Genomic DNA, 24,203 nt, shown 5'->3' with positions numbered 1-24,203 from the left:
GCTGTGTGTAGGTCCCTCCTGCTTCAGGTTACATGTATCTGCCAGACTCCACCTCCCCCTTGTGGCAGTAGAGCAAGAACTGACAGGAATTTCAGTGCAAACAGTCACCTCTGTGAGCAAGAGTCAGGCTAGCTGTAACCCTAATAACGCAAGATTTGTAGAAGCGAGGATTGTGTGAAGTGAATTGGAAAGAACTGTGTGAGAAGTTGTTGCGACCTTGTGTCGATAAGGTGGAATGCAGACTAGCGTCTAAATAGAAGTGAGAAAAATAAGATATCAAGATGGCCTATGTATAAACAAAATGCAGCTGTTGTTTATTATTGTATGTTACAAAAGGTATAAATGCTTGCTGTAATTGTTTACCTGTAGAGAGACCTGCCTAGGAGTGGGAAACACTGTGTCCTAGGGCACTCTCTCCCTCCACGTAATTGCTAGAGAAATAAAGTATCTGACTTTGCTGCACCCAATCAAAAAGTGAGAACCAAGTTTTTCTCTGACACCCTCCTCTTGCCAGACATCTGCTCAGGAGCTGTAATCCAAGTCATCCCTGCTGTGCCCATGTGCATCCTATGCCTCTGCCAACACACTCTGAACCCTGCATGCTGCATGGGCAGCTGACGACGTGCAATCACCTGTGCATTGCCTCTGGGCAGATTCCAGGACTTTATCCAGCATGGGCTTCAGATCCCAGAAATATCTGGATCTGCCTGTAATGGACGCTGACACCTGCCCAATAAATCCTGGAGGTCCCATTGTATTGTTATAGTCTAACTGGGGTGGGTGCTGATCATATCATTGTAACAATAGAGAATGTGCTATGGGAACTCATCCAAGATGAGAGTCTCAGAGCCACTGAAGAGATTTGTATGCCCAGTTCTCATCACAGTTCATGCGAATTGGGTGTCCAGATCCACTAGGTTTCAGAGTAGCAGCTGTGTTAGTCTGTACCCGCAAAAAGAACAGGAGTACTATACATACTATACTATACATAACTATGCATCCGAAGAAGTGAGCTGTAGCCCACAAAAGCTCATGCTGAAATAAAATTGTTAGTCTCTAAGGTGCCACAAGTACTCCTGTTCTTTTTGCAGATCCACTAGGCAGCTTTGCAAATCTTATCCCAAGCCAGCAAAGGAGACTCAAATTTATGTGGCAACTGGTGAAGATCTCCAACTCATAGGTGATGGTGGGAGCTAGGGGCAGAGTTAAGGTTGGAACTGGGAGCAGCAAAAAGCCCTTAACATCTTATTAATTAACCTTAACATGCCTTCTTATTTGGGGATTGTATTAGGACTATGCAGGAGCACCAGGCAGCTGGGACAAGTTCAGCACAGCTCATAGCTCCTCCTTGCCTGGCTAGAGGGAACCTTCTTTGGAACATATCTGGCAAACTAGTGCTTATAAACCTCAGTATGGAAGCACATGTAGACAGGCCAGCTGCTAGACCAGGGTATCCATCCCTACTTGGTAGGAACACAATATAATTCAAGGGGGTGGGGGTTGGGTGCATGTTTCACTGAGGCCTCGTGCATGGGAGAGACCTGGCAATGGAAGCAGCAGGAGGAACAGTGATGTATCCATTCCAGGCTCCACGCAGAGGTGAACAATGTTATGATGGTGTTTCTGGATTACCTGCCACCTCAGACACCTGCTGCTGGCTCCTTGCCAGTCCCCAGCTGGAGAGAAGGAGTGAGAAGCCTTTAAAACACAAACGAGTTCCACCACATTCACTCCCGGGGAGCTGTCCTGTTCCCTCATGGCCATTGTGCAATGCAGAAGGGATGATGCACAAAGCAAACCCCAACTTGTTATATAGGTGGCTTGCACTTGTTCTCCTTTGCCAATGCAATGCCAGGGAGGTCAGACGCAGACAGGCCATGATCCTCGGACACAGGAAGTATGGGTGGAGAAGTGATTGCACTCTGGCCATAGACAAGGTAAGATGTTTCCAAGGGCAGGAGGCTTGGAAGCTGGGGGCTGGAGCATCTCACAGGTAGCTCTGGTGGCTAGGTTAATAGGGGAGAAAATGCTGGTGTTGAGTCCCTGCTGGGCTCCAAACACACTGACTGGATTCCTAGTTGGTGGAAGTGGGTCCATCCCCATGGACTTCAGTGGAGCTGTAACCATTTAGAGCAGGTGTGACTGTGATCCATTGTGATTTCTGAAATCCCTGGACTGGAGGGGATATGGCTAGGAAGGCACAGGGGGTGAGTTAGGATACTGTGTCTTTCACCTCTATGATACCTGTTCAGACTGTATCTAGGTCAGCAATGGCAGAAAGCATGGCAGGGAATGTCAAGTAAGTGTTGGAAGGCAGTATTACGTCTGTATACAGTAGTGAGTCCATTCCAGGGACACTGTGTCCAGGTCTGGGGTCCACCCTTCCACAAGCAGGTGGACAAATTGGAAAGGGCTCAGAAAAGAGCTACAAGAATGAGCCAAAGTCTGGAAAACCTGCCTATCATGAAAGAGTTCAGAAGCTTTAACTTACTTTCTCCAAGGGAAGGTTAAGCGGTGACTTGATCACGGTCTACAGCTACTCACATGGGGAAGAGATTTCTAACAGTAAAGGGGCCTTTAATTTAACAGAAAAAGATGATGAGCTGCAAAGTTGGAAGCTAAAGTTAGACAAATTCAGGCTAGAAATAAGGCGCACATGGTTAGCAGCGAGGGTAATTAATCATTGGAACATCTTACCTACGGACATGGAGGGTTCTCTGCCACTTGCAATCTGTAAAGCAAAAGCGGATGTCTTTCTAAATGATCTGTTGTAGCTCAGCCAGATGTTGCAGGCTCTTGACGCAGGTTTTACCAGGGGAATTATCTGGCCTGTGTTATGCAGGAGATCAGAGTAGATCAGTGGTCCCCAACCTTTTTGTGACTAGTAGCACATTCATGTTTTCAGAAGAGCGTGGTGGGCACCAAAAATTTTTCAAGGCTTATTTTGTATTTGTACATTAAATAATACAAAAAAAATATTTAATATTACATAATATATGAATCCAGAGAGAAGAGAAAAGCCGCGAGGACAGAGAACACTGGTGCTTGCAGCCCTGGAGTACTCTGTCCCCAGCAGGCGCGGGGCCCCAGGTTCTCTTCTCTGCTGGGCACTAGGTGGGCCCCGCACCTGCCGGGGACTGAGAACACCATGTCTGTAGCCCCAGAGTTCTCTGTCCCCGGCAGGCGTGGGGCCGCGGCTTCTCTCCGGCTTAAGCCGTGGCCCCACACCTGCCAGGGACGGAGAACCCGGTGCCTGTAGCCTGCAGCCCCAGAGTTCTCTGTCCCTGGCAGGCATGAGGCTGCAGCTTCTCTCCTCTGCTGGTAACTAGGCAGGCCCCGCACCTGCCGGGAACAGAGAACACCATGCCCGCAGCCTGAGTTCTCTGTCCCCGGCAGGTCCCCTGCTGGGCACTAGGCGGGCACACACAAATGCCCCAGTGGGCACCATGATGCCTGCGGGGGCACCACATTGGGGACCACTGGAGTAGATCATCCTAGTGGTCCCTTCTGGCATTGAACTGTATGACCCTGTGAAAGTGACTACCTCCCAGCTTACGTTGTGAAGTCTGCTATGTGCACGGAGAGGAACTGGCTGGTGTCTTGGGTGTCAACCTGGCAAAAAATGCTTTTGCTGTTTGCACTGTCAGTCTCAGCAGGGATGCAAAGGACCGAATGGGTTACAGAGACTGAACTCCAGTCCCAATCCAGCAGGGCAGGGCAGAGGCATGTTGTAGGGCAAGCATGCCCTGGTGTTGCTGTGGGTGTTACAGCATTTCAGTGATTAAGCACAGGACTGCAGTCTCCCGAGCTGAGAGATGAGAAGAGATGGCATCATTCTCTAACATTATACATACCTCAGGGGAAACCCCAGAAAGGGTGGTGGGGCTAACACCACCCATCTCCAGTGTATGAAATGTTCAACTGGTTTGTGGACAGCCTCAATCTTTTGTTTAAAGCCTACCTACCTACCTATCTGACTGCACATGCACCACTGTGAATCTGACGGTCCTGTGAAACCTGCTCCTCATTCTTCCCTCTGACCTGGCTTTGCCCCATTTTTTTCACTCTATTTGGCTTTCCCCGTGGTGCGCGAGCACCTCCTTTCTGAGTGGCACAGGCAGGGTGGTAGCTCTTGGCCTGGCTGTACGTCCCGCACACTGATGAGCTTTTTAGCTGCTTCCAGGGAAATCTGGAGGTCCTCCTGGGCCAGAGGGTGCATTTCCTAGATGGCTTGTTGCATCTGCCACCTGGCACTGGGCTGGGTTAGCCAGCCCCAGCTATGGATTGGCTCATTCCCCCTTCATATTTTGCATTCAGAAACTGTTGCTCCATGCAGCCAAAAGCCTAAACAGCTGAGATTCTTTTGAAGAACATTCTTCCAGAAATGCCTCACCAGAGCACCCTAATATATGTAGCACTCTGCAAATGTCTCACCCACCCAGAGGGTAGGGATGTCATGCAGTTACTAACACACAGCTCTGCGCTTCTTTCTGCTGCGTAATTTGGATTGGCTGAAGGCTTCTGATTTGCATAGTGGACATACATTTCTTTATCCTAATCATTTGGTATACACATTCCTGTGCGCTGGTTGGCCAGACACCACTGTTAGCCATTTAGAATTGAGAGATTTGCATAATGACTGTACTGTTACTTCTCTGTAGCCCTAGTGTGATCATACTCATCTCTTGTACTGTTCTGATGGGCTCCTATAATCTCTTGGTTCTGATGGCTCCCCTCAGAGCTCTTCCCCGATGTGCCCATATCAGCATCTGATCCTCTCCGGCCCTGATCCACCTGCTATAAAGCATGGGGTACCATTTTCCATGGGAGAAGGAGGAGATGGCTGCATGTTTTTCCCAGGGCCAGGCCACCGCAGGGAGGAGAGATGGAGAAGACAGGAGGTCAGTGGGGAGACAGGACAGAGAAGGAGTCAGAAGAAGAGGCTGCTGTATTTATTGTGGGCATGTGGATTGGAAGTTTGGAGGCCATAGCCAGTTGGAAGACAGGGAATTAGAGTAGCCAGTCAGAGAGCAAGGGAGAGATAATGGGGAGTATAAAGTATTAATAACCAGATGTGATTGCCGGTACCTGGGTCTAGCTGCTGTTTGTTATTCATGCCCATCGTTTCTTTTCCCCTCAGTTATGGAGCGTGCGGCTGACATGACTGGGGTATCTGAAACTCATACCAGCAAGGGAAAGCCCCTGGGTGAGTGTCCCGTGTGCTATGAGAAATTCCACCCGCTGGAGGCTGCCCAGAGGACACTGAGCTGTGGACACACCTTCTGCCATGACTGCCTGGTGAAGTGCCTGCTCTCCTCCAGGGTAGATGGGCAGGTCCAGAACAATCTCATCTGTCCTGTCTGCCGCTATGTGACGTTCCTCAGCAAGAAGGTGACTCGCTGGCCTCCCAAACCAGGGGAGCCCCCGCAACCTTTGGAGCTGGTTCTCTCACCCTCCTTGTTACCCTACCTAGCAAAGTCAGGGCCAGACAACACCTTGGTGGTTCCCAGCAATTTTGTGATGCCAGTGCAGAGCTATGACAGGAGCAACAGCATGTGTGGTGTCCCCATGGACTCAATGGCCATGCCAGCTGGCCTGGCTCGGGAAGCCCACGTCTTCATGATCAGTGATCATGGGATGCCGCTGGTGGAGGAGAACTGTAGGTCAGTGGTTAGGGGACGTGGCACAGAGACGCCAGAGTCAGGGACATCCATGAGTTCCCTTGGGATGCAGTGCTGCCAGTCACCCATTATACTGGCTGTTCTTCTCATCTTGACAGTCGCTCTGTTCGCGGCCGTGTTCCCTTGGGTCCTGTTGGTGAAGAGGAGTTCCTGAGCAGGACTGGACAATGCTCCAAACAGGACCCAGGCAAAGATCTGTGCCTAGAACTCAACACTTGCAGAGATACCCAGTGCTCCTAGGCGAATGCCCCCTTCTCTTGGGCACAACTCAGGATCCTTGGCTTGTTTGCAATATGGAAATCCTGCAGGTGGCCATGATGCAAATACCTGTGGGCTTGCTGGCCAGTGTTTGCATGGGAGATCTCTGAGGAATGCCCAGAGGCTGCAGAAAATGGCACCATGACTTAACAGGCGTTGCACTTCCTTCTGACTGAGGGGCTGAACCAGTGCCCCGGTGAGGTGCTGGGGGCCGTGCACCACAGTAAGTGGGCGGGTGGTGCTGAGACAGCTCAGGGGTGCAGGGCTGGCAGAGGTGCTTCCTTGGAGCCAAGAGGCCATGCCAAGGACCTGGCCCCTTGTGATAAACGTATTCATACACCAAGTCACAGGACAGAACCCTGCCCGTGTCACGTGGAGGCACAAGAGGCACCAGCCTTGTTATCTTTGGTGTGATTATTTCGCAGCCCTAGAACAGTTGCCACTAAAGTGTCTTGGACGTTGGTGGTGGACACGGTCGCCCCCATTAAACATCCTCAGTGATGCTAGTTTGCTAGTCCGTTTTCTCCCTAGTGGACATTGTACCCATAGCGCCCCAAGGCACTCAGATGTTGGCTCTGGCAGGTTCTGTGCAGTGGGGACTGGCAAAGCCCATGAAGCGTGGAGCTCTGGGACTGCCAGTGACACCTTGCTGGGTTCCAGACGTGATAAAGAGCGGGACTCAGCTCCCCTTTAACTTGAAATCTTGAGGGTTTTCCTCAAAGATAATTTAATAGAAAGAAAAGCCCTCTAGCTACTGGGCAGCCTGTGCCATGGAGCCAGATCCCCTCCCTGCCCCCTGAAACTGGGTGGGCACAAGGAGGAGTCCTGTGCATGGTAGAGTCTGTATCTTTGTATGAATCTCTCTGCTTGTCTCTGCTGTGCTGCCCCAGCCTGGGCCTGTGTAGCACAATGACATCATTCACCAGCTGAGACCTGACCCTACGGCTCTCTCTCTCTGCTGTCTGCTCCATTTCCCACCCTGGCTTCCTCCCTCTCTGCACCTCTGTTCCTTCTCTAGCAGCCTCTCCACTGGGGAAGGTAAACCCAGTAACATTTGGGATCCCGCCAGACTTTTGAGCCCAGGAGAGCTGACACCAGGGGCACTGTCTGCAATCAGGCAAGGTGGTTCTCATGGCCCTACGGTGCACATTAAGGGGCTCCCCTGGTTGGTTGAGGCTCTCTCCTCCAGGCAGGGTGCAGGCTGTTCTCCCTATGGATCTGGCTGTTGGTGTGCTACACAGCTGTGAGCAGGGGGCTTGCCACTCACACAGACCCCTCTCTTCCTCCACCATTGAAAAGCAGTGATGGAAAACAGATGAGCAGGAAGGAATGCACCAGGCCTGCTGCCCTCTTGGGATCGCCAGGTTCATCGCGCCACTAGGGTCCAGCTGTCTGCCCCCTCACACTGCCCTGGGTTCTGCAGTGGCCCAGAGTCCCTGTCAATCTCGTGTGTCTGCTTGGGGCATGTGAGCCACCTCCCAGGGAGTCAGGCCAGTGCAGAGGTCTCTCCTGGATGCTGGGGGATGCAGTCAAGTCCTGCTGTGCTGCACCTGCACAGACACATCTGCCTTTCTAATGGTGACTGCTCTGTGAATGGCCTCCCCAGGGAAGCCTGGGTGTGTGGGCAAAGGTGCGTTGCTGGGAGGATGATGACTCTGGAGCATTTCAGACAGTTGCACTGAGGAACTGAAGATAAAAATCCCTGTCCCTTAGCATTCCCTTCCTGCCCCCTCAGCTCCGGCATCTCCTGCCTGGCCACAACGCCTCCTCTTCTTTCCCACGATCCTGGAAATTCCCTCCCACCTGTCCTGTCTCCCAGATAGCTGGAGAACTAGGGACAGAAAGTGGGGAGGTTTAGAGACATTTCTGTGAGGTCAGGCAGGGTGTCTAGCTGCCAGGAGGTGGGATGGTTTGGGAATCCCAGAACCAACCTGCTCCTGGAAACCTTCCCTGTTTCTTGTAATGGTCCCTGTTCATGGTAGCCTCTGGTCCCATCAAATGGGCAGGCTCCTGGTGTGCTGCCACCAGTGTTCTTAGGGTTTATATTGCACAGATTATGCCCATGCTGTGATGAATGGAGCTGGATAGCTTCACTGTATTACTCTCGCTCCTGGCCCTGGCAGGCTACTTACAGTGGGGGCTGCTCCGGCACCAGGGAAGCTCTCCCCCAGACAATTGCAGCTCATTTCTGGTGGCATGTAGTGGCCAGGGCAGGAGCAGGAGCGAGGTTAGCCCCTGGCCGTGATTTGCACAATCCATATTTGTGGGATGCTGGGCAAAAAATGCCCTCCCACGGCTGGGCCACATATACCCTGGAGGAAGTCTCTGGGCCAGCTGTACGCCCCTCAGGGGGTCTCTGGGCCAGGCTGTACCCCCCTCAGGGGATCACTGGGTCAGATGGCATGCCCCTCGAGGGTCTCTGGGTCAGGCTGTACACCCCTCATGGGGGTCACTGGGCCAGGCTGTACACCCCTCAGGGGGTCTCCGGGCCAGGCTGTACACCCCTCAGGGGGTCACTGGGCCAGATGGTATGCCCCTCAGAGGGTCTCTGTGCTGGACCACCACTGTGGAGGTTTCCAGGCCGGATTGTACTTGCCCTCTAAAAGAGCTCTCTGATCCAGACAACATGTCCCCTCATGGCTGTCTGGTGCTGATGTGGATGTGTTACAAGCTGTTGAATTCCCTATTAGGAGCATGGAAACCTCTGAAAGGTGTCACAGTTCTCCAGAGCCATCTAAGCAAGGTCTCTTATCAGCTGCTTGTGTCACGCTGAGCTCATAGAAAGATTTCGTTGTGGTTATTAGGCCTTGGTGCAGTGTTTCCACATCAGTGAGACATCCCATTAACCTTTGACTTCATGACAGGGCCCGTCACTGTCCCTGAGGGATCTGGGTTCCTCCCAGTCATTCAGGAATTTATCAATTCCTGGTTACCATTCGGCTGTTACAAAGTTTCATTGATCCAATCAGGGAGCAAAACCACACCATGACCAGTTCACAAAGTAGCCAGAGGCCGTGCTATTCTCACGGGACATTCTGATGCTTCGAAATTTGTTTTATCCCATATCGGAACGAAACACTGAAATTTGAAATTTCCCCACAAAACACAATTTTCAAAAGGAAAATTTCATTGTGGGTCAACTGAAACATTTCATTTTGATTACATCAAAACACTTAGTTGATATTTTTTATATAAACTAAACTAAAATAAAATTTGACACAAACAGTCATTTCAAAATGATAAATTGAAATGTTTTATCCTGAGAAGGTTGAAATGGAACGAGGATGAAATTCTGCTGAAATTGACACGTTCTTCTGGAACATTTCGATGTTAATGAAACAGCATTTTCTGATGGGAAAATGCTCCACTGGGAAATGTTCAACCAGCTCTCGGTGCAAGGATTGTCTCAGATTGGGCAAAGTTGGGAAACTCTTCATCCAAACTGTTTGGTGAGGCCGTATGGGAAATGGTGACAGTCGCAGGAATCAGGACTGATCTGGAAACCAAAAAAGGCCTCTATGAACTGAGCTTCTGGTTTAACAAAGTGTTTTCATTCAGCTCTAGTGCTGACTCCTGTCCACTCTGGAGCTGCTGACACCCGCTACTCTCACGCCCAATTACCTGAGATCATAAAGTCCTGATCATGTATCAGCCCAGATTCACAGAAGTACTTAGGAGTGTAACACCCATCGAAACCAAAAGGAGTTAGGTGCCTAAATACATTTGTGAATCTGTCTGCTCAGGATCAGTTTCTTTAACCATCAACTCACTTTAATTCAAAGCGATTCTCAGCCAGCACCACTTTACCTCATCTGCTGGGTCCCCACAATAGCAGCCAGCATCAGCATCACAAGCATTTCAGGAAGCGCAGGGAATGTTGAAGGGGCCCTGTCCCTTTGCTAGTGCTGTAGCTGTTATCCTCACACGGAGAGCAGAGGCTGATGGGGATGAGCGGCTCTCTCGTATTTCTGGTTGGGTGACTTTGTGCGTGTGCCTCTGGGGAGACTTTGTGTCTCTGTTTCCTGTACAGTCAGTTAGGGCTGTGTCCCTGCTTCCTCCTTGGTCCACTTACTCCACTGAGGAAGGAACCTTTCCTGGTGCATCCACCCTGCCCCTCTGTGCTGACTCAGCTGTGCTGGCTAGTGTATGGAGGGGGAAAATCCCAGCCCCTCCCCATGCCCATGCACCTTCCTGCTGCTCTCATCCGACATTGCGAGTTGCAGTAGGTGTGCAGTATCAGGCACAAGGGTGCAAAGGGCTCCCTGCACCCCCCTAACCCTGCTCTGCCTGAGCCCTCAGCAAGAGAGGAAGAGACCAAGCCGGCTTCTGCAAACACTTATACATCTCCCCTGCCCCCCAGCTTTACTCCCTGGACATAAGTGGATCTACTCACATGAGCAAAGTTACATTTATGTAAAAGTCTGCAGGATTGGGGCCAACTGAGAAGCCCTGGCTAAGCATTGACAGGGCAGCAGAAAAACTGCAATAACTTTAAAACCAGGAAATGACATCCTAACAACCACCTCCTGGGATGGAGCTCATTCACCTACATGTGAAATAGGGGGCCATGCCTCAGTTTCACTGTCCTGGGGTCTAATGTATCAAACAGCCTCCCAGTTCCTCACAGAGCCCCCTTTTCCCCCTATAGGTTCAGGGCTTTTCTCAGCCCTCCTGCTAGGGACTGAGTCCCTTTAAGTCCTGGCCTGCAATCTCTCCTCTCCAGTTCAGGAGGTTGCACAGCTCTCCTTACTGGGGCCCTGTGGATGCTCATTTCCCCCAGCAGCTGAGCTCCCCTTCAGTGGGTTTGAAGTCTCCCTTTGACTCTCCTTTCCAGTCAACTAATCAGTCTCTGAATCCAGAGCCCATTCCTGTTGTTAGGAGGAAATATCGAGTTTCACCACAAAGTGGAGCTGCTAAGCCAAAGATAATTTGTCATGAAAGCTGCCATCTGCTGAAAAACCATCCACCGGAGAAGCTGGACTTCCCAGATAAGGTTACACCAGTAGACCTCAAGCTGTGGATTTAAAGGGATCTAGCTATACTGGTAATGGTACAACCCCTCTGTGGCCATTCTTATTCCTGTATAAAAGGCCACTCTTTTCTCCCCTTCCCTGGGACTACACTGTGACTCAGTGGGAAGGCTTGTGTGCTGGAAAGGATTCTGCAAGTCCTGATGTATTCAGATCAAGACTGGCTGCCTTTCAAGAAGATGCTTTAGTCAAACACAAGTTATTGGGCTCAGTGCAGAGGTAACTGGGTGAAAGTCTCTTGCCTGGGTTACACTGGAGGTCAGACTAGATGATCTAACGATTCCAACTGTACCTATGACCCAATAACACTTAGAGGGATGCTGGTGGGCCAGCACAGGGCAGGACCACCCAAGCTGGACAGGACGATGGGTGGAGACCAGATGAGAAGCAGTCCACTGCTCCTCCAGGTTGGGGGTTTAGCAGTAGGTCAACAACAGAGCCCCATACAACAGTTAAGTTCTAGAAGTAGAACAAGATTCCCATTCCAGCAAACCGCATGATAGACAGTGATGGCAGAGCTTTGCTCATGCCCTGAGTGATATCTCATGGCATGGGACGGATTCACTTTCAGATTCAGGCCTTTTGGAATGGGTTAGCTTACGACATTTGGGAGAAGTTAATGCTAAAGAGAAAAAAGCCATTCGTATACCAGCATAAGAGAATTTGTCCAGGGGGCTGTTTTGGGATAACTATACCTCTATAACCCATAAAACTTTCCCGTGTAGAAGTGGGCTCAGATGGGCTGCCTGGGGCTTAACTGGATCCCTTCATGTCATGCTGGTTAACATTTTTCAAGGGAAAAGTATTTTAATTAAAAATGGTTTTTATTTTTAAAAAATGAGATTTTTCGCAAATATTGTCTACATTTTCTCTTTTTTATGACAAATGACATGCTTTTAAAATGATTCCACCCTTGGCTGCGTAAGACTTTCATGAACTGTTCTGTACAGTACCTAGGCCAGTGTGACCCTGATCCCGGCCTGGCGTTTCTAAGTGCTACAGATATTAATAATGATGATTTAGAATGGTTATACAACTAGTGAACTGATGAGCAGGTGGATATACACTCTGGCAGAGAGACTGGACAATGCTCATCCCTCTAGCTACAACTGGTTTTTGTAGTTCCCTTGGATGTTTATTAGCAATGACAAAAACAACCGTTCGTCTCGTGTTACAATGTGCTAATCTCTCGTTGTTCTTTACTCTCTGCAGCTGTATGCTAATGGTGAGCTGGGTAGAGCAGGCTGTAGCTCCTCTCCTGTTACTGCTCTTTGTGGGTGTGGGGATGTAGATACGGGAAGGGGTGCACCTGGCCTTTGTAGCTCCCTACAGGAGGTCCTGTGGTTCTACTACAGGGCCGGCGCTACCATTTAGGCAGCCTAGGCAATTACCTAGGGTGCCAGAATAATTGGTGGGCGCCGTTTTGCCGGAGGGGGCTGCAGGTGGCTCCGGTGGAGCTGCCACAGTGGTGACTGCGGAGGGTCCGGTGCTCCGCGGCTCCGGTGGAGCTGCCGCAGTCGTGCCTGCGGACGGTCGGCTGCTCATGCGGCTTCGGTGGACTGCCCACAGGCATCACTGTGGCAGCTCCACCGGAGCCTCGGAGCACCGGACCCTCCGCAGGCACCAGTGCAGCAGCTCCACCAGAGCCGTGGGACCAGCGCGTGGGGCGCCGAAATTGCTGGCCGCCTAGGGCGCTCAAACCCCTAGGGCTGGTCCTGTTCTACTACATCCCGCTTCTGGAAGTGGTGATGTGGGATGAAGGGAGCAGTGAAGGTGGGTCCCCCAGGCTTGCCTAGAGAGGCCTCTTCAGAGCAGTCACCTTGGAAATTACACAGCCCTGGTCCTCCAAGGGCTAGAAAGGCTAGCCACAGCCAATCAGAGCCGTAGGCTCAGCTAAAAATGCTGTGGGCCCTGGGAGGGTGGGCCCTGGTTGGGATCAAGGGCAGGGAGGGGAGCTCATCTCTGGCTAAGGGAGCCTGAGCATTACCCAGGATTAGCTGTGACTGCACAGGCACACTGGGGTTCACAGGGAGAGAGGTGCCTGAGCCTCTGGTCCTAAGCGAAGGGTGAAGAGAGATGAGTGGGTGGGAAGATGCCCGGGGAAGTGGCAGTGAAGGATTTCAGGGAGCAGCGTGTGGCTGCTGGGCAGGAGGTCCCTGGGTTGGAGCCCAGGGCAGGGGACGGGTCTGAGTTCCCTGCCAGCCACTGGCAAAATGGGGTAAATCCCATGAAATGGGGACAAGACTAACCTAAGCTCCAAGAAGGGGACTGGGCTGGTTTGGATGCCCAAGCAAAGGGCTGCATTTAAAGGGTCCTGAGCAGGGGCTGGAGGCCCTAGTGAGGACACACAGAGTGTGCGTTTGTTGGACTCTTTGCTACCGTGGAAGAGGTTCACTGTGACTGTGCAACCTGGCTGGGGGGCATCAAGCTGGCTGGGGGGGTGACAACCTGCTGGGGGCGCCAGGAGCCGGAAAAGGACTGCAGCACTGCACCCGGCAACAAGGAAGCGCTCAAGGTGAGTGTGCCCCTTCATGAGCCAGGTTTGGATATGATCAGAGCCCTCCCCTTCCATGAGGCGACTGCAAGGATACAGGTGGTGGGCCAGTCTCTGTCCTTGTGTAGCTGCTCTGCAGTTACCCTGGGATTGAGATTAGCCCTTTGTCCCCTTACTGCCACCTGATCTTTTGCACAGATTGCCCATTGTTTGAGCAGGTGCCTCACAACCGGCCATCTCATCACTGGCTATTTGCCCTTCTCCCGGTGGCTTTTGTTATACCCGAGTGCACATTGTTGGGAATGAAAGACGAGTAGCATGGAGGAGAGAAGCTGAAGAGGTGGCCTTGTGATTTGCAGCCCCCTGGGATTGTTTTCAAAGCCACTCAGCAAAATTAAAGAGTGGGATGGTGAGAAGAAAAGGCCTTTTCCTTCAGCAATCGCCAGCCGTCCAGAGATAATCACTGTGGTCACTGTGGGCCCATTGAAGCCAGTGGAAAGGCTCCCAGGGGCTTTAGATCAGGTCCTAAATCTAGGGAAGAAAATACACCCTAGTAAAGGACACAGCAGTAACCGGTTTAGTGGTATAAGCTGCCATGAACACGTTGTCCCCATGCTCTGCTGTTCATAGTGGCTCAATAGAGAGTCCAATTCAAGGCCTCCATCCTAATATTGAAAACTTTGCATTGGATTGGCCCTGGCCAGCTGAGAGATCGATGGCCTTTCCTTGACTATGGTCTCCTGTGATGGCTCTATTCTACTGGAACAATGAAATTGCCGATCTGTAGTAAGAGGCTTGGGTCTCTGGGAGACTGAATTTAGACAGGAAATGGACTTAGGGCTAGTCTACATTAGCAACAATAAAATGTGCCGTGGCAGCACTTTAACATGGCTGGTATGGTCACGGCACAGCGCTGGGAGAGAGCTCTCCCAGCACTCTAAAAAAACCACCTCCACGAGAGGCGTAGCTGCCAATGCTGGGAGCATGGCTCCCAGCGCTGGCGCACTATCTACACTGGCACTTTACAACACTGAAACTTGCTGCGCTCAGGGGGGTGTTTTTTCACCCTCCTGAGCGAGTAAGTTGCAGCGCTGTAAAGTGCCAGTGTAGACAAGCCCTTAGACTGTGGAAGTCACCACCACAGGATGAGAAAGACCCTGGAACTGGAGACCTTCAATGCAAAACATTGATTCAGCTTAGTTTTCCCTCCACATATTCTTCCCCCTCCCCCATAGATACAGATTCGCACACACACATACACACACACACAAGCACACAGAACCCTCCCACTCACACAAACATAAATGAGCAAACAAAACTCTATGAACTGTTCAAACTAATTCTCCTTTAGGCTGGGAAGAAAGAGAGAAATTGCATTAGTGTCCAGGCTGTAGATCATGCTGAACTGCTGCCATTGCTGACCTAGTCTAGATTTGAACCGAGGGCCTAGACAGAAAAAAGACCTCCATAGACTGGTTCTGCTCACCTGAGCCCCTTCCTCTCACCAGTGCCTCCTCTGGGGAGCTACATCATAGCTTACCAGTTCTGTTGTTTCAGTCCCCAGATGAGTGTGTAAACTCTCCAGCCTCTCTATAAAGGGGCAAGAACTCCCCAGGCAGAGTAAGCAGCTATGCAAATCCCGCTATAAGGCCCTGTCTCACTTCAGCCCCATGCCCTGACCCCATTGCTCACAGCCTGACCCCGAAACCTTGACAACGTTGGGCCGTACTGCTCCCACATTCTTCCTTCGCGCCACAAGAGGGCACCAGCCTGTCAAGTAATCCTGCACCTGTTTCACTCCTTTCCCTTGCTTTATGTTGGGAGTCTCCGCATGTCTTGGCCCAGGGCAGGTTCTGGGATCTGAGAAGCATTTCCTGCATGGCTGCATTTGTTCTTCTATTTCAGGGGTAGGCAACCTATGGCACGGGTGCCAGAGTCGGCACATGAGCTGATTTTCAGTGGCACTCACACTGCCCAGGTCCTGGCCACCAGTCCGGGGGGCTCTGCAATTTAATTTAATTTTAAATGAAGCTTCTTAAACATTTTAAAAACCTTATTTACTTTACATACAACAATATTTTAGTTATGTATTATAGACTTATAGAAAGAGACCTTCTAAAAATGTTAAAATTTATTACTGGCACGTGGAACCTTAAATTAGAGTGAATAAATGAAGACTTGGCACAGCACTTCTGAAAGGTTGCCGACCCCGATCTATTTCATCATGCATTGATGTGTTGTAGAAATGGCCACAGTAAAATGCCAAAGGGCTGCAAACTGAGTGGCAGTTCCATAGGGTGTGCCAGCACAGTTTGTGAAGCAGTAATAATAATAGCTTCCTTCTGCTGATAACAGATATAGTGAACAGATGTCCCGATTTTATAGGGACAGTCCTGATATTTGGGGCTTTTTTTATATAGGCTCCTATTACCCCCCACCCCCTGTCCTGATTTTTCACACTTTCTGTCTGGTCAGCCTAATAGAGGCCTGTTCACATGCACAAAATTAAGGCTCGCATAATAATTTCAACTTAATGAGCTCCTCAGCCCCACATCCATGGGACAGCTATTTCAGCAGTGATAACACTTATTACTGTAGGCGCTGGAACCATATTTCTGGTGGGACACAGCTATGGCATGCTCCGGTGTAACAGGCAGAGACAATGTGGCCATGTTTGTTGCTTTGAATTGGGCTGAGGTTTTCAGCAAGAAGGTTATTTCCTTATCTTAAATAAAGCACAAAATTGATTTGATACTGGAAAAGCTCTGCAGATTGACGTGTGCATGTGATAGTGATTGTGAGTGTGGATGTATGCACACACATGAATATAAGTGCATGAGTCTGCATGTGTGTTTGTGCATGTATGTATGCGTGTGTGGGCATATGCGATTGTCCCCATGTGTGAAAGCGCTGTGGGGCCATTAATAGCCGGAAGTGAGCCAGACCTGCATTTAGCCTGGGATCTGAACATGGACAGTAGCTCCTACAGCAGCATCACAGTCCAAGGAGAGGGGAGTGTCATTCTCCTGATAATGGGAATGACCTGAGGGTGGGTCCTTTCCCTGGGGATTAATAACCCTCCCTACTGTGGCTGAGCCCCAGGCCATCAGCCCAAGGCAGCTGGTCATTAATCCCCAGGAAATGCTCTGCAGCTTGATCGTGAACCTTGATTAGTGCAGATATGCAGCAACTAACTCGATTGCTAAGAGATTAGCCTGGAAGCTAGGCACAGGGAGGTCATTACCCTTCTGGTAATTGGGTTTCTCCTGCAGCCCTGATTTGGTTATCTGACTCCAGACATCTGGTCTGGTGAATTTCTCCAGTAGCTACATCCTCGTTAGCAGCAGCTGGGGGTTGGAGTAAATGATTTCTCAGGCCCAGAAGGGGGCCCTTTCTCTAACAGGCTGGTGCTGAATATTCTTTTCTAATTAATGCCAACCCCTCTTTAAATGCCATGTGATGTTTTCCCAGATGAGTTTTTTGCCTTCTCACTCCCCTGCCCTCAGATATCTCAACAAAGAGCTGATCCGGCAAGGGCTGGGTGTGTCACAAGTCCTGACTCAAGCCCCAGAGTTTTACTATCCAGTTGGTGTGCCCTGGAGCAGGCATGAAGTCTAATGTAATCTCACACCAGCTCTGTGTATCAGCTGATCTATCTATCTATCTCCATCCCCACCCCTCCAGCCATACATTTATCTCTCTCAGCATGTATGCCATAGCATCATAGTATCAATAGGCATGCAGGAGCACAGGGTTTGATCTGACACATCCCACAGGGGAGGATTTATTAAAGAGGATATTCTATAGCCTAGTAAAGAGAAGAGGATGGAAGTTGATAAAGCACAGGTAGGAAATGAAGAGAGACAACCAAACGAAAAAAGAGTCCCATTCAATTACATCACATGAAGGCAGACAACTAAATATTGACAAATTGTGTAAGTGCTTGTATACAAATGCTAGAAGTCTAAATAGTAAGAAGGGTGAACTTGAGTGCCTGGTATTAAATGGGGATATTGATGAAATAGGCACCACAGAAACTTGGTGGAATGATGATAATTGATGGACACGGTAATACCAGGGTACAAAATATATAGGAATGACAGAGTAGGTCACGCTGGTGGGGAAGTGGCACTATGTGTGAAAGAAAGCATAGAGTCAAATATAGTAAAAATTTTAAGTGAATCAAACTATCTGTATGGATAGAAATTCCATGCATGAATAATAAAATTCTAGCAGTAGGACTATATTGCTGAGCACCTGACCAGGATGGGGATGGTGACTGTGAAATGCTCAGGGAGATTTGAGAGGCTATGAAAACAGAAAACCCAACAATAATGGGGGAATTTCAACAACCCCATATTCACTGGGGACATGTCACCTCAGGATGGGTTGCAGAGATAAAATTTCTAGACACCATTAATGACTGCTTCTTGGAGCAGCTAGTCCTGGAACCCACACAGGAAGACGCAATTCGTGATTTACTCCTAAATGGAGCACAGGATCTCGTCCTAGAGGTGAAATAGCTGAACTACTCAGTAATGGTGACCAGAATGTAATTAAATTTAACATCCTCGTAGGGAGGAAAATACCAAAGAAACCCACCATAGTAGCATTTCATTTTAAAAAGGGAAACTACACAAAAGTGAGGAAACTGGTTAAATGTAAAAGGAACAATCACAAGAGTGAAATGCCTGCAAGCTGCATGGAAACTTTTATGAAAACACCATAACAGAGGTGCAAACTCTGTGTATACCCCAAATTAAAAAAAAAAAATAGTAAGGGGACCAAAAATTAAAAAAAGCCATCAGGGCTAAACAGCAGAGTAAAAGAGATGGGTAAAGACAGACAGATGTCCTTTAAAAATTGGAAGTCAAATCCTACTGAGAAAAATGGAAAGGAGAATAAACTCTGGCAAGTCAAGTGTAAAAGTGTAATTAGGCCAAAAAACGAATTTGAAGAACAACTAGCAAAAGACACAAAAACTAAGAGCAAAATTTGTTTAAGTACAGCAGAAGCAGGAGGCCTGCCAAACAATCAGGGGGAACCACTGGACCATCGAGGTGCTAAAGGAGCACTCAGGGACAAGGATGTTGTGAAGACGCTAAATAAATTCTTTGCATCAGTCTTCACTGCAGGGGATGTGAGAGAGATTCCCACAGCTGAGCCAGTCTTTTTAGGTGACAAATTTGAGGAATTGTCCCAGATTGAAGTGTCAGTAGAAGAGGTTTTGAAATTGATAATTAAACAGTAATAAGTCACCAGGCCCAGATGGGATTCACCCAAGAGTTCTGAAAGAACTCAGATATGAAATTGCAGAGCTACTAACCGTAATATGTAACCTATTGCTTAAATCAACCTTGTACCAGGTGCCAGATGGAGAGCTAATGTGACACCAATTTTTTTAAAAGACTCGAGAGGCAATCCTGGCAATTACAAGCCAGTGAGCCTAACTTCAGTACCAGGCAAATTGATTGGAACTATAGTAAAGAACAGAATTATCAGACACATAGATGAACATGATATGTTGGGGAAGAGTCACCATGGCTTTTGTGAAGGGAAATCATGCCTCATCAATCTATTAGAATTCTTTGAGAGTGTTAAAAAAAACATGTGGACAAGAGTGAACCAGTGAATATAGTGACAGGTTTCAGAGTAGCAACCGTGTTAGTCTGTATCCGCAAAAAGAACAAGAGTATTTGTGGCACCTTACAGGCTAACAAATTTATTTGAGCATAAGCTTTCGTGGGCTACAGCTCATTTCTTCAGATGAATATAGTGTACCTGAACTTTCAGAAAGCCTTTGACAAGATCCCTCACCAAAGGCTCTTAAGTAAGGAGTCATGGGATAAGAGGGAAGATCCTCTCATGGATCAGTAACTGATTTAAAGGAAACAAATGATAGGAATAAATGGTCAGTTTTCACAGTGGAGAGAGGTAAATAGTGGGGTCCCCTAGGGATCTGTACTGGGACCAGTGCTGTTCAACATAGTCACAAATGATCTGGAAAAAGGGGTAAACAAAGGGGTGGCAAAGTTTGCAGACCATACAAAATTACTCAAGATAGTTAAGTCCAAAGCAGACTGCGAAAAGTTACAAAGGTCTCCCACAAAACTGAGTGACTGGGCAAGAAAATAGCAGATGAAAGTCATAGAATTTCAAGAGGTCTTCTAGTCCAGTCCCCTGCACTCATGGCAGGACCATTATTCAGTGTTGATAAATGCAGAGTAAACACATTGGAAAATATAATACCAATTGCACATACGAAAAGATGAGTCTAAATGAGCCCTTGCCACTCAAGAAAAAGATCTTGGAGTCATTGTGGAATGTCCTCTGAAAACATCCACTCGTGCAGCAGGAGTTAAAAAAGCGAACAGAATGTTAGGTACCATTAGAAAATAAGGCAGAAAATATCATGCTGCTATATAAATCCATGGTACACCCACAACTTGGATACTGCATGCAGTTCTGGTCATTCTATCTCAAAAAAGATATGTTAGAATTAGAAAAAGTACAGAGAAGTGCAACAAAACTGATTAGGGGTATGGAACAGCCTCCATATGAGGAGAGATTAAAAAGACTGGGACTTTGCAGCTTGGAAAAGAAACGACTGAGGGATAATGTGATAGAGGTCTGTAAAATCCTGAACGATGTGGAAAAAGTGAATAAGGAAGTGTTATTTACTCCTTCACATAACACATGAACCAGGGATCACCCAATGAAATTGATAGTCCACAGGTTTAAAACAAAGAAAAGGCAGTACTTCTTTGCACAGTGCTCAGTTAATTTGTGGAACTTGTTGCCAGTGGATGATGTGAAGGCCAAAAGTGTAACTGGGTTCAAAAAGAGTTAGATAAGTTTATGGAGGACAGATTCATCAATGGCTATTAGATGGTCAGTGATGCAGTCCCATGCTCTGGGTGTCCCTAAACCTCTGACTGCTAGAAGTTGGGAATGGATGGCAGGGATTTGAGGACTTAATAATTGCCCCGTTCTGTTCATTCCCTCAGAAGTATCCAGCACTGGCCATTGTCAGAAGACAGGACACTGGGCTAGATGGACCCAATATGGACATTCTTATGTTCTCATCTCATCTGCCCCTGCCTTCTCCCCCCCACATTTTGTCAGCAGTTGCACCTATACTCATAATCTGGGGGCTGGGAAATTCTGTGCCATTGCACCAGCAGCCATGTCCTTGGTGAGGAGGATCTGCCCACATCATGCGTGTGGCATAAGGGATCTTGTGTCAGGGGCAGAGCAACCAGACCAGGGCTCCATCCTGCAGCGATGCCCCTCTCTAGCTGTTAAGATTGCAGAGAAAACCTGGAAAAAGGGACTTGAGTGTAACTGAGGCAGAAGAGTCTCCCTGAGTTTGCAGAAGCTGAGCCAGTAGCTCCGAGGTGTGACTTGCTGCGTTGAGGTCAGTGGGCGCTAGCTCAGTGGCCAGGGATGGTACTTTAAATGTCAACATTTCACGGCTCATCATGGAGGGTCGGATTGTGACGATCTGCACTGGCATTTCCCAAAGGGGAGGCCCTGAAGGACCAGCTAAGGGACTAGGGAAGGAGGATGTGTTAAGATGGTTCAGCCTTTAAGCACACAGGGAAGGACTGCAGGGGGCAGGACTTGTTTTGTTTTTCTGAAGAGGAACTGATCTTTCAGAGGCTTTTGAGGCACAGCAGCAAGTGCTGAATACAGCATCACCAACATCGACCGTTAAAACGTCAGGAGTCAGGTCACCCACAATCATGAGATTGGAACAAAAATGACAAGATTTTAATAAATAATGATAAATGAGGGTTCTTTGTATTTGCCTCCTGTTTTCTGAGCCTTTAGGGCTGTGTTTTCTGACTTGTCTCTGACACAGCCAGGACTAGAAACTTTATTTTTATTTTTAAAAGGAAGCCAAGATTCTCACCTGACTCCAGGAGCTGGGGCTTTAAGAGACACCCCCAAATACTGCAGGACTCATGGTAAAGTTGTGAGTATTGATGACACTTCTTAAAGAACATCTGGGACTAAACATTGCCTCTCGTATGGTAGCAGAATGTTGGGGTACCAGGGAAGCTGTTGCTATGGACACTCAAGAGTGCCTCTCCTCCTCCAGATCCAGCCTACTTCAGGGTCAGAGTGATTTGGGGGTGTAGGCAGATGGAGTAAAACAAGCAAAGGCCTCAGGTTCCAGCTGCATTAATGAAGCCCTTTGCTAACCCTGCTAAGGCCAGGCCCAGCGGGTGCCGGGAGTGATGCAATCAGCAGCTGGTACCATCGCCACTGGGCTGTATTTGTTATGGCAGACTGAGGTGCCCTGGCCCTGCTGCCATAGGCGTAAGCTGTTGGGCTGTTTGCAGAGCACTGACTGCGATCTCTGCTGCCCTTTGGCGAATTCATGGCTGGCATAGAGAAGACACAAAGAATCCTGTGGCACCTTACAGACTAACAGAAGTTTTGGAGCATGAGCTTTCGTGGGTGAATACCCACTTCGTCAGATGCATGTAGTGGAAATTTCCAGGGGCAGGTATATATATGCAGGCAAGCTAGAGATTCTTTGCTGCTTTTACAGATCCAGACTAACATGGCTACCCCTCTGATACAGTGAAGAGAATGTCAGTGATTTACCGCCCAAGGTAGAGAGGCTGCAGAAGGGCCTGCGGGTAGAAGCAGGAGTGGCTCAGGATGGGTTTGTTCCTCAGGGGCCTCCATGTGGCACCTTTCCCCAGCTTGCTGTCCATGTTCAGAACAGCAGTGAGTGTCTGTGGAGTGCCATGCTGTACAGGACCAGAGAAGACCGGCACCTGCAAGAGACAAGGTGTCTCGGGTACGTGTGATTTAGCTAGCTTGGCCAGCAGTGGGCATGTTTGCTAGCAGGACAGGACAGGATCCTCAGCGAGATAACAGCTTTGCTGCTAATAGATGGTAATGGCCTTGTAATGCATGCTTAGCAGCGGGAGGTGGCACTTTATGGCATGGAGATGACAGAGGTGGGAATTGCCCAATGTCCAGGAGTGCTTGCTGGCTAGATGCTGAGCGAGCACCATTAGGAGCCGGGCTTTGGGAGCCAGAGCTCCATCAGAGTTAAACCTCTGTCCATGAATAATTGAGCAGGAGGCTCCCAGCACTCTCCTCCTCCCCCGCCGGGCCATCACACTTTTGTAGCTAATGGGAATAATTCATCATTTGCTTAATGAAACATTTCCGAGGGCGGGGGTGGAGCAGGGCGAGATTAGGAGGGGCCACGAGGCCCTCGAAGCCCCTGGAAGCTGTCTAGTGGCCATTGTGAAAGTGCTGCCTCAAATGAGTTGCGCTTCGGGACCAGATTCTGCTCTGAGATCCAGCTCTCGCTGACATCATTAGGCACTTTTCCATGGATGCCATGGGGCATTGGCATCAGGTTCTCTGTTACATCTGTTTTCACTGCAGAGTTAGCTAGAGTGATCATCCCCTGAATTAGCCTAGCCTGGGTGTGAGGAGCAGTTGCAGTGCAAATCCCTGCCCCCATTACTGTGTCCTCACTGGTGCTGCGCTTCCCTGTGGGGTCACTAGGACTTCTGGGGCCTCATCTCATGGTTCTCCAGGCTGCAGCGAGCTGAGACTCTGTGATTACTTTCCAGTGAATTGTGGGAGAACTTGGCTGTGCTTCTGGCCATGCACGGGGGAATGATGGGAAGGCTTCAGAGGACTCTCAGCACCCAAGTGATTTACCCTGCATCTTCAATGCAACAGTGGTGGGTTACCGGCTTCCCTTAGGCTTTAGCCTACTGCCCCAGAACAGACAGCTAGCCGCACTGAAAGCCCACTGACCTCAGGTGAGAAGGTTTTGTGTGCGGACGGGAGTTGTGCAGGGCTTAATTGGTAATTTAATAGGTGCTTGGGCTCAAGCAATTTTATTTATTTTCCTAACCGACGTGGCAAGTCCAGAGGTGCTGAGGCTATGAACTGCTAAGCCTAGAGGTGCTGGGGGCAGGGCTCAACCCTGGCACAGATTAAGCACTGGAATTGCATTGGGGCAACACCTGGGTAGAAGCCTGGGTTAACTCTGCCGTGAAGAATGCAGAGAGATTTCCCTAGAATTGCACAGCCCAAATGCCTGTGGTTCTGTGAGCACAACATAGCCCTTGCTACATGTGCATGACATACAGTCCAGTAACGGTGCCATGGGCACCCTCTACACAATGACTACGACAGCTGGGCAGGCAACATTTTTCAGAGGAAAACAATCTGTATTTTTCATTAGTGTAAAAAAATAAAGGCAGAGGAGATTTGGGGATTTCATGACAAAATTGAAATTAGTTTGGTTTTCAGCCACCGACATTTTTTTAGTTTGCTGACAAAAACCTCATAATTTCACTGCAGACAAAAAAAGTCACGCAGACTTTTTGTGTTGGACAAAGTCCCATTTTTCAACAGAAAAAGCATTTTGTCGGAAAAATGTTAACCCAGTCTAATCATGACTCTGAGAGCGACCGCTAGTGCCCTGGGGCTCTTCACAGTCCTGGGAGCCGGGGCCTAGCATCTGGCTCTGGCTCCTTCAGCGTATGCAGCTGCTACTGGGGGCTGTGATACTCTCTCACACCCATTTCACACGCCTGGAATTTCATTGGCTTCAGGGGAGTTACTCAGTTATACCGGCGTGAATGAGAGAACAGGCCGCTACATCCGTGTGCCCAGTACCCGACACGATTTTCTGGTGATAGATTATTGTACCTTGTGGCTGACCCCGGTATCCCGTACATCACTATAAAT

The 24,203-nt window shown here is 49.1% G+C and overlaps 1 protein-coding gene across 1 annotated transcript; it reads left to right on the top strand.

Moving 5' to 3' along the window:
* The first annotated feature begins 1,843 nt into the window (after positions 1-1,843).
* RNF222 (ring finger protein 222) lies at positions 1,844-5,835 on the top strand. The gene is given in 2 exon segments (XM_030533862.1): positions 1,844-1,937; positions 5,141-5,835. Coding segments are annotated over 2 exon segments (789 nt in total).
* The last annotated feature ends 18,368 nt before the right edge of the window (positions 5,836-24,203 follow it).

This window comes from Gopherus evgoodei, chromosome 15 (genome assembly GCF_007399415.2).
Source record: "Gopherus evgoodei ecotype Sinaloan lineage chromosome 15, rGopEvg1_v1.p, whole genome shotgun sequence".
In the NCBI taxonomy this organism is placed as follows: Eukaryota; Metazoa; Chordata; order Testudines; family Testudinidae; genus Gopherus; species Gopherus evgoodei.
The sequence above is the reverse complement of the archived record's forward strand: the minus strand, read 5'-3'. Positions and strand labels throughout refer to the sequence as shown.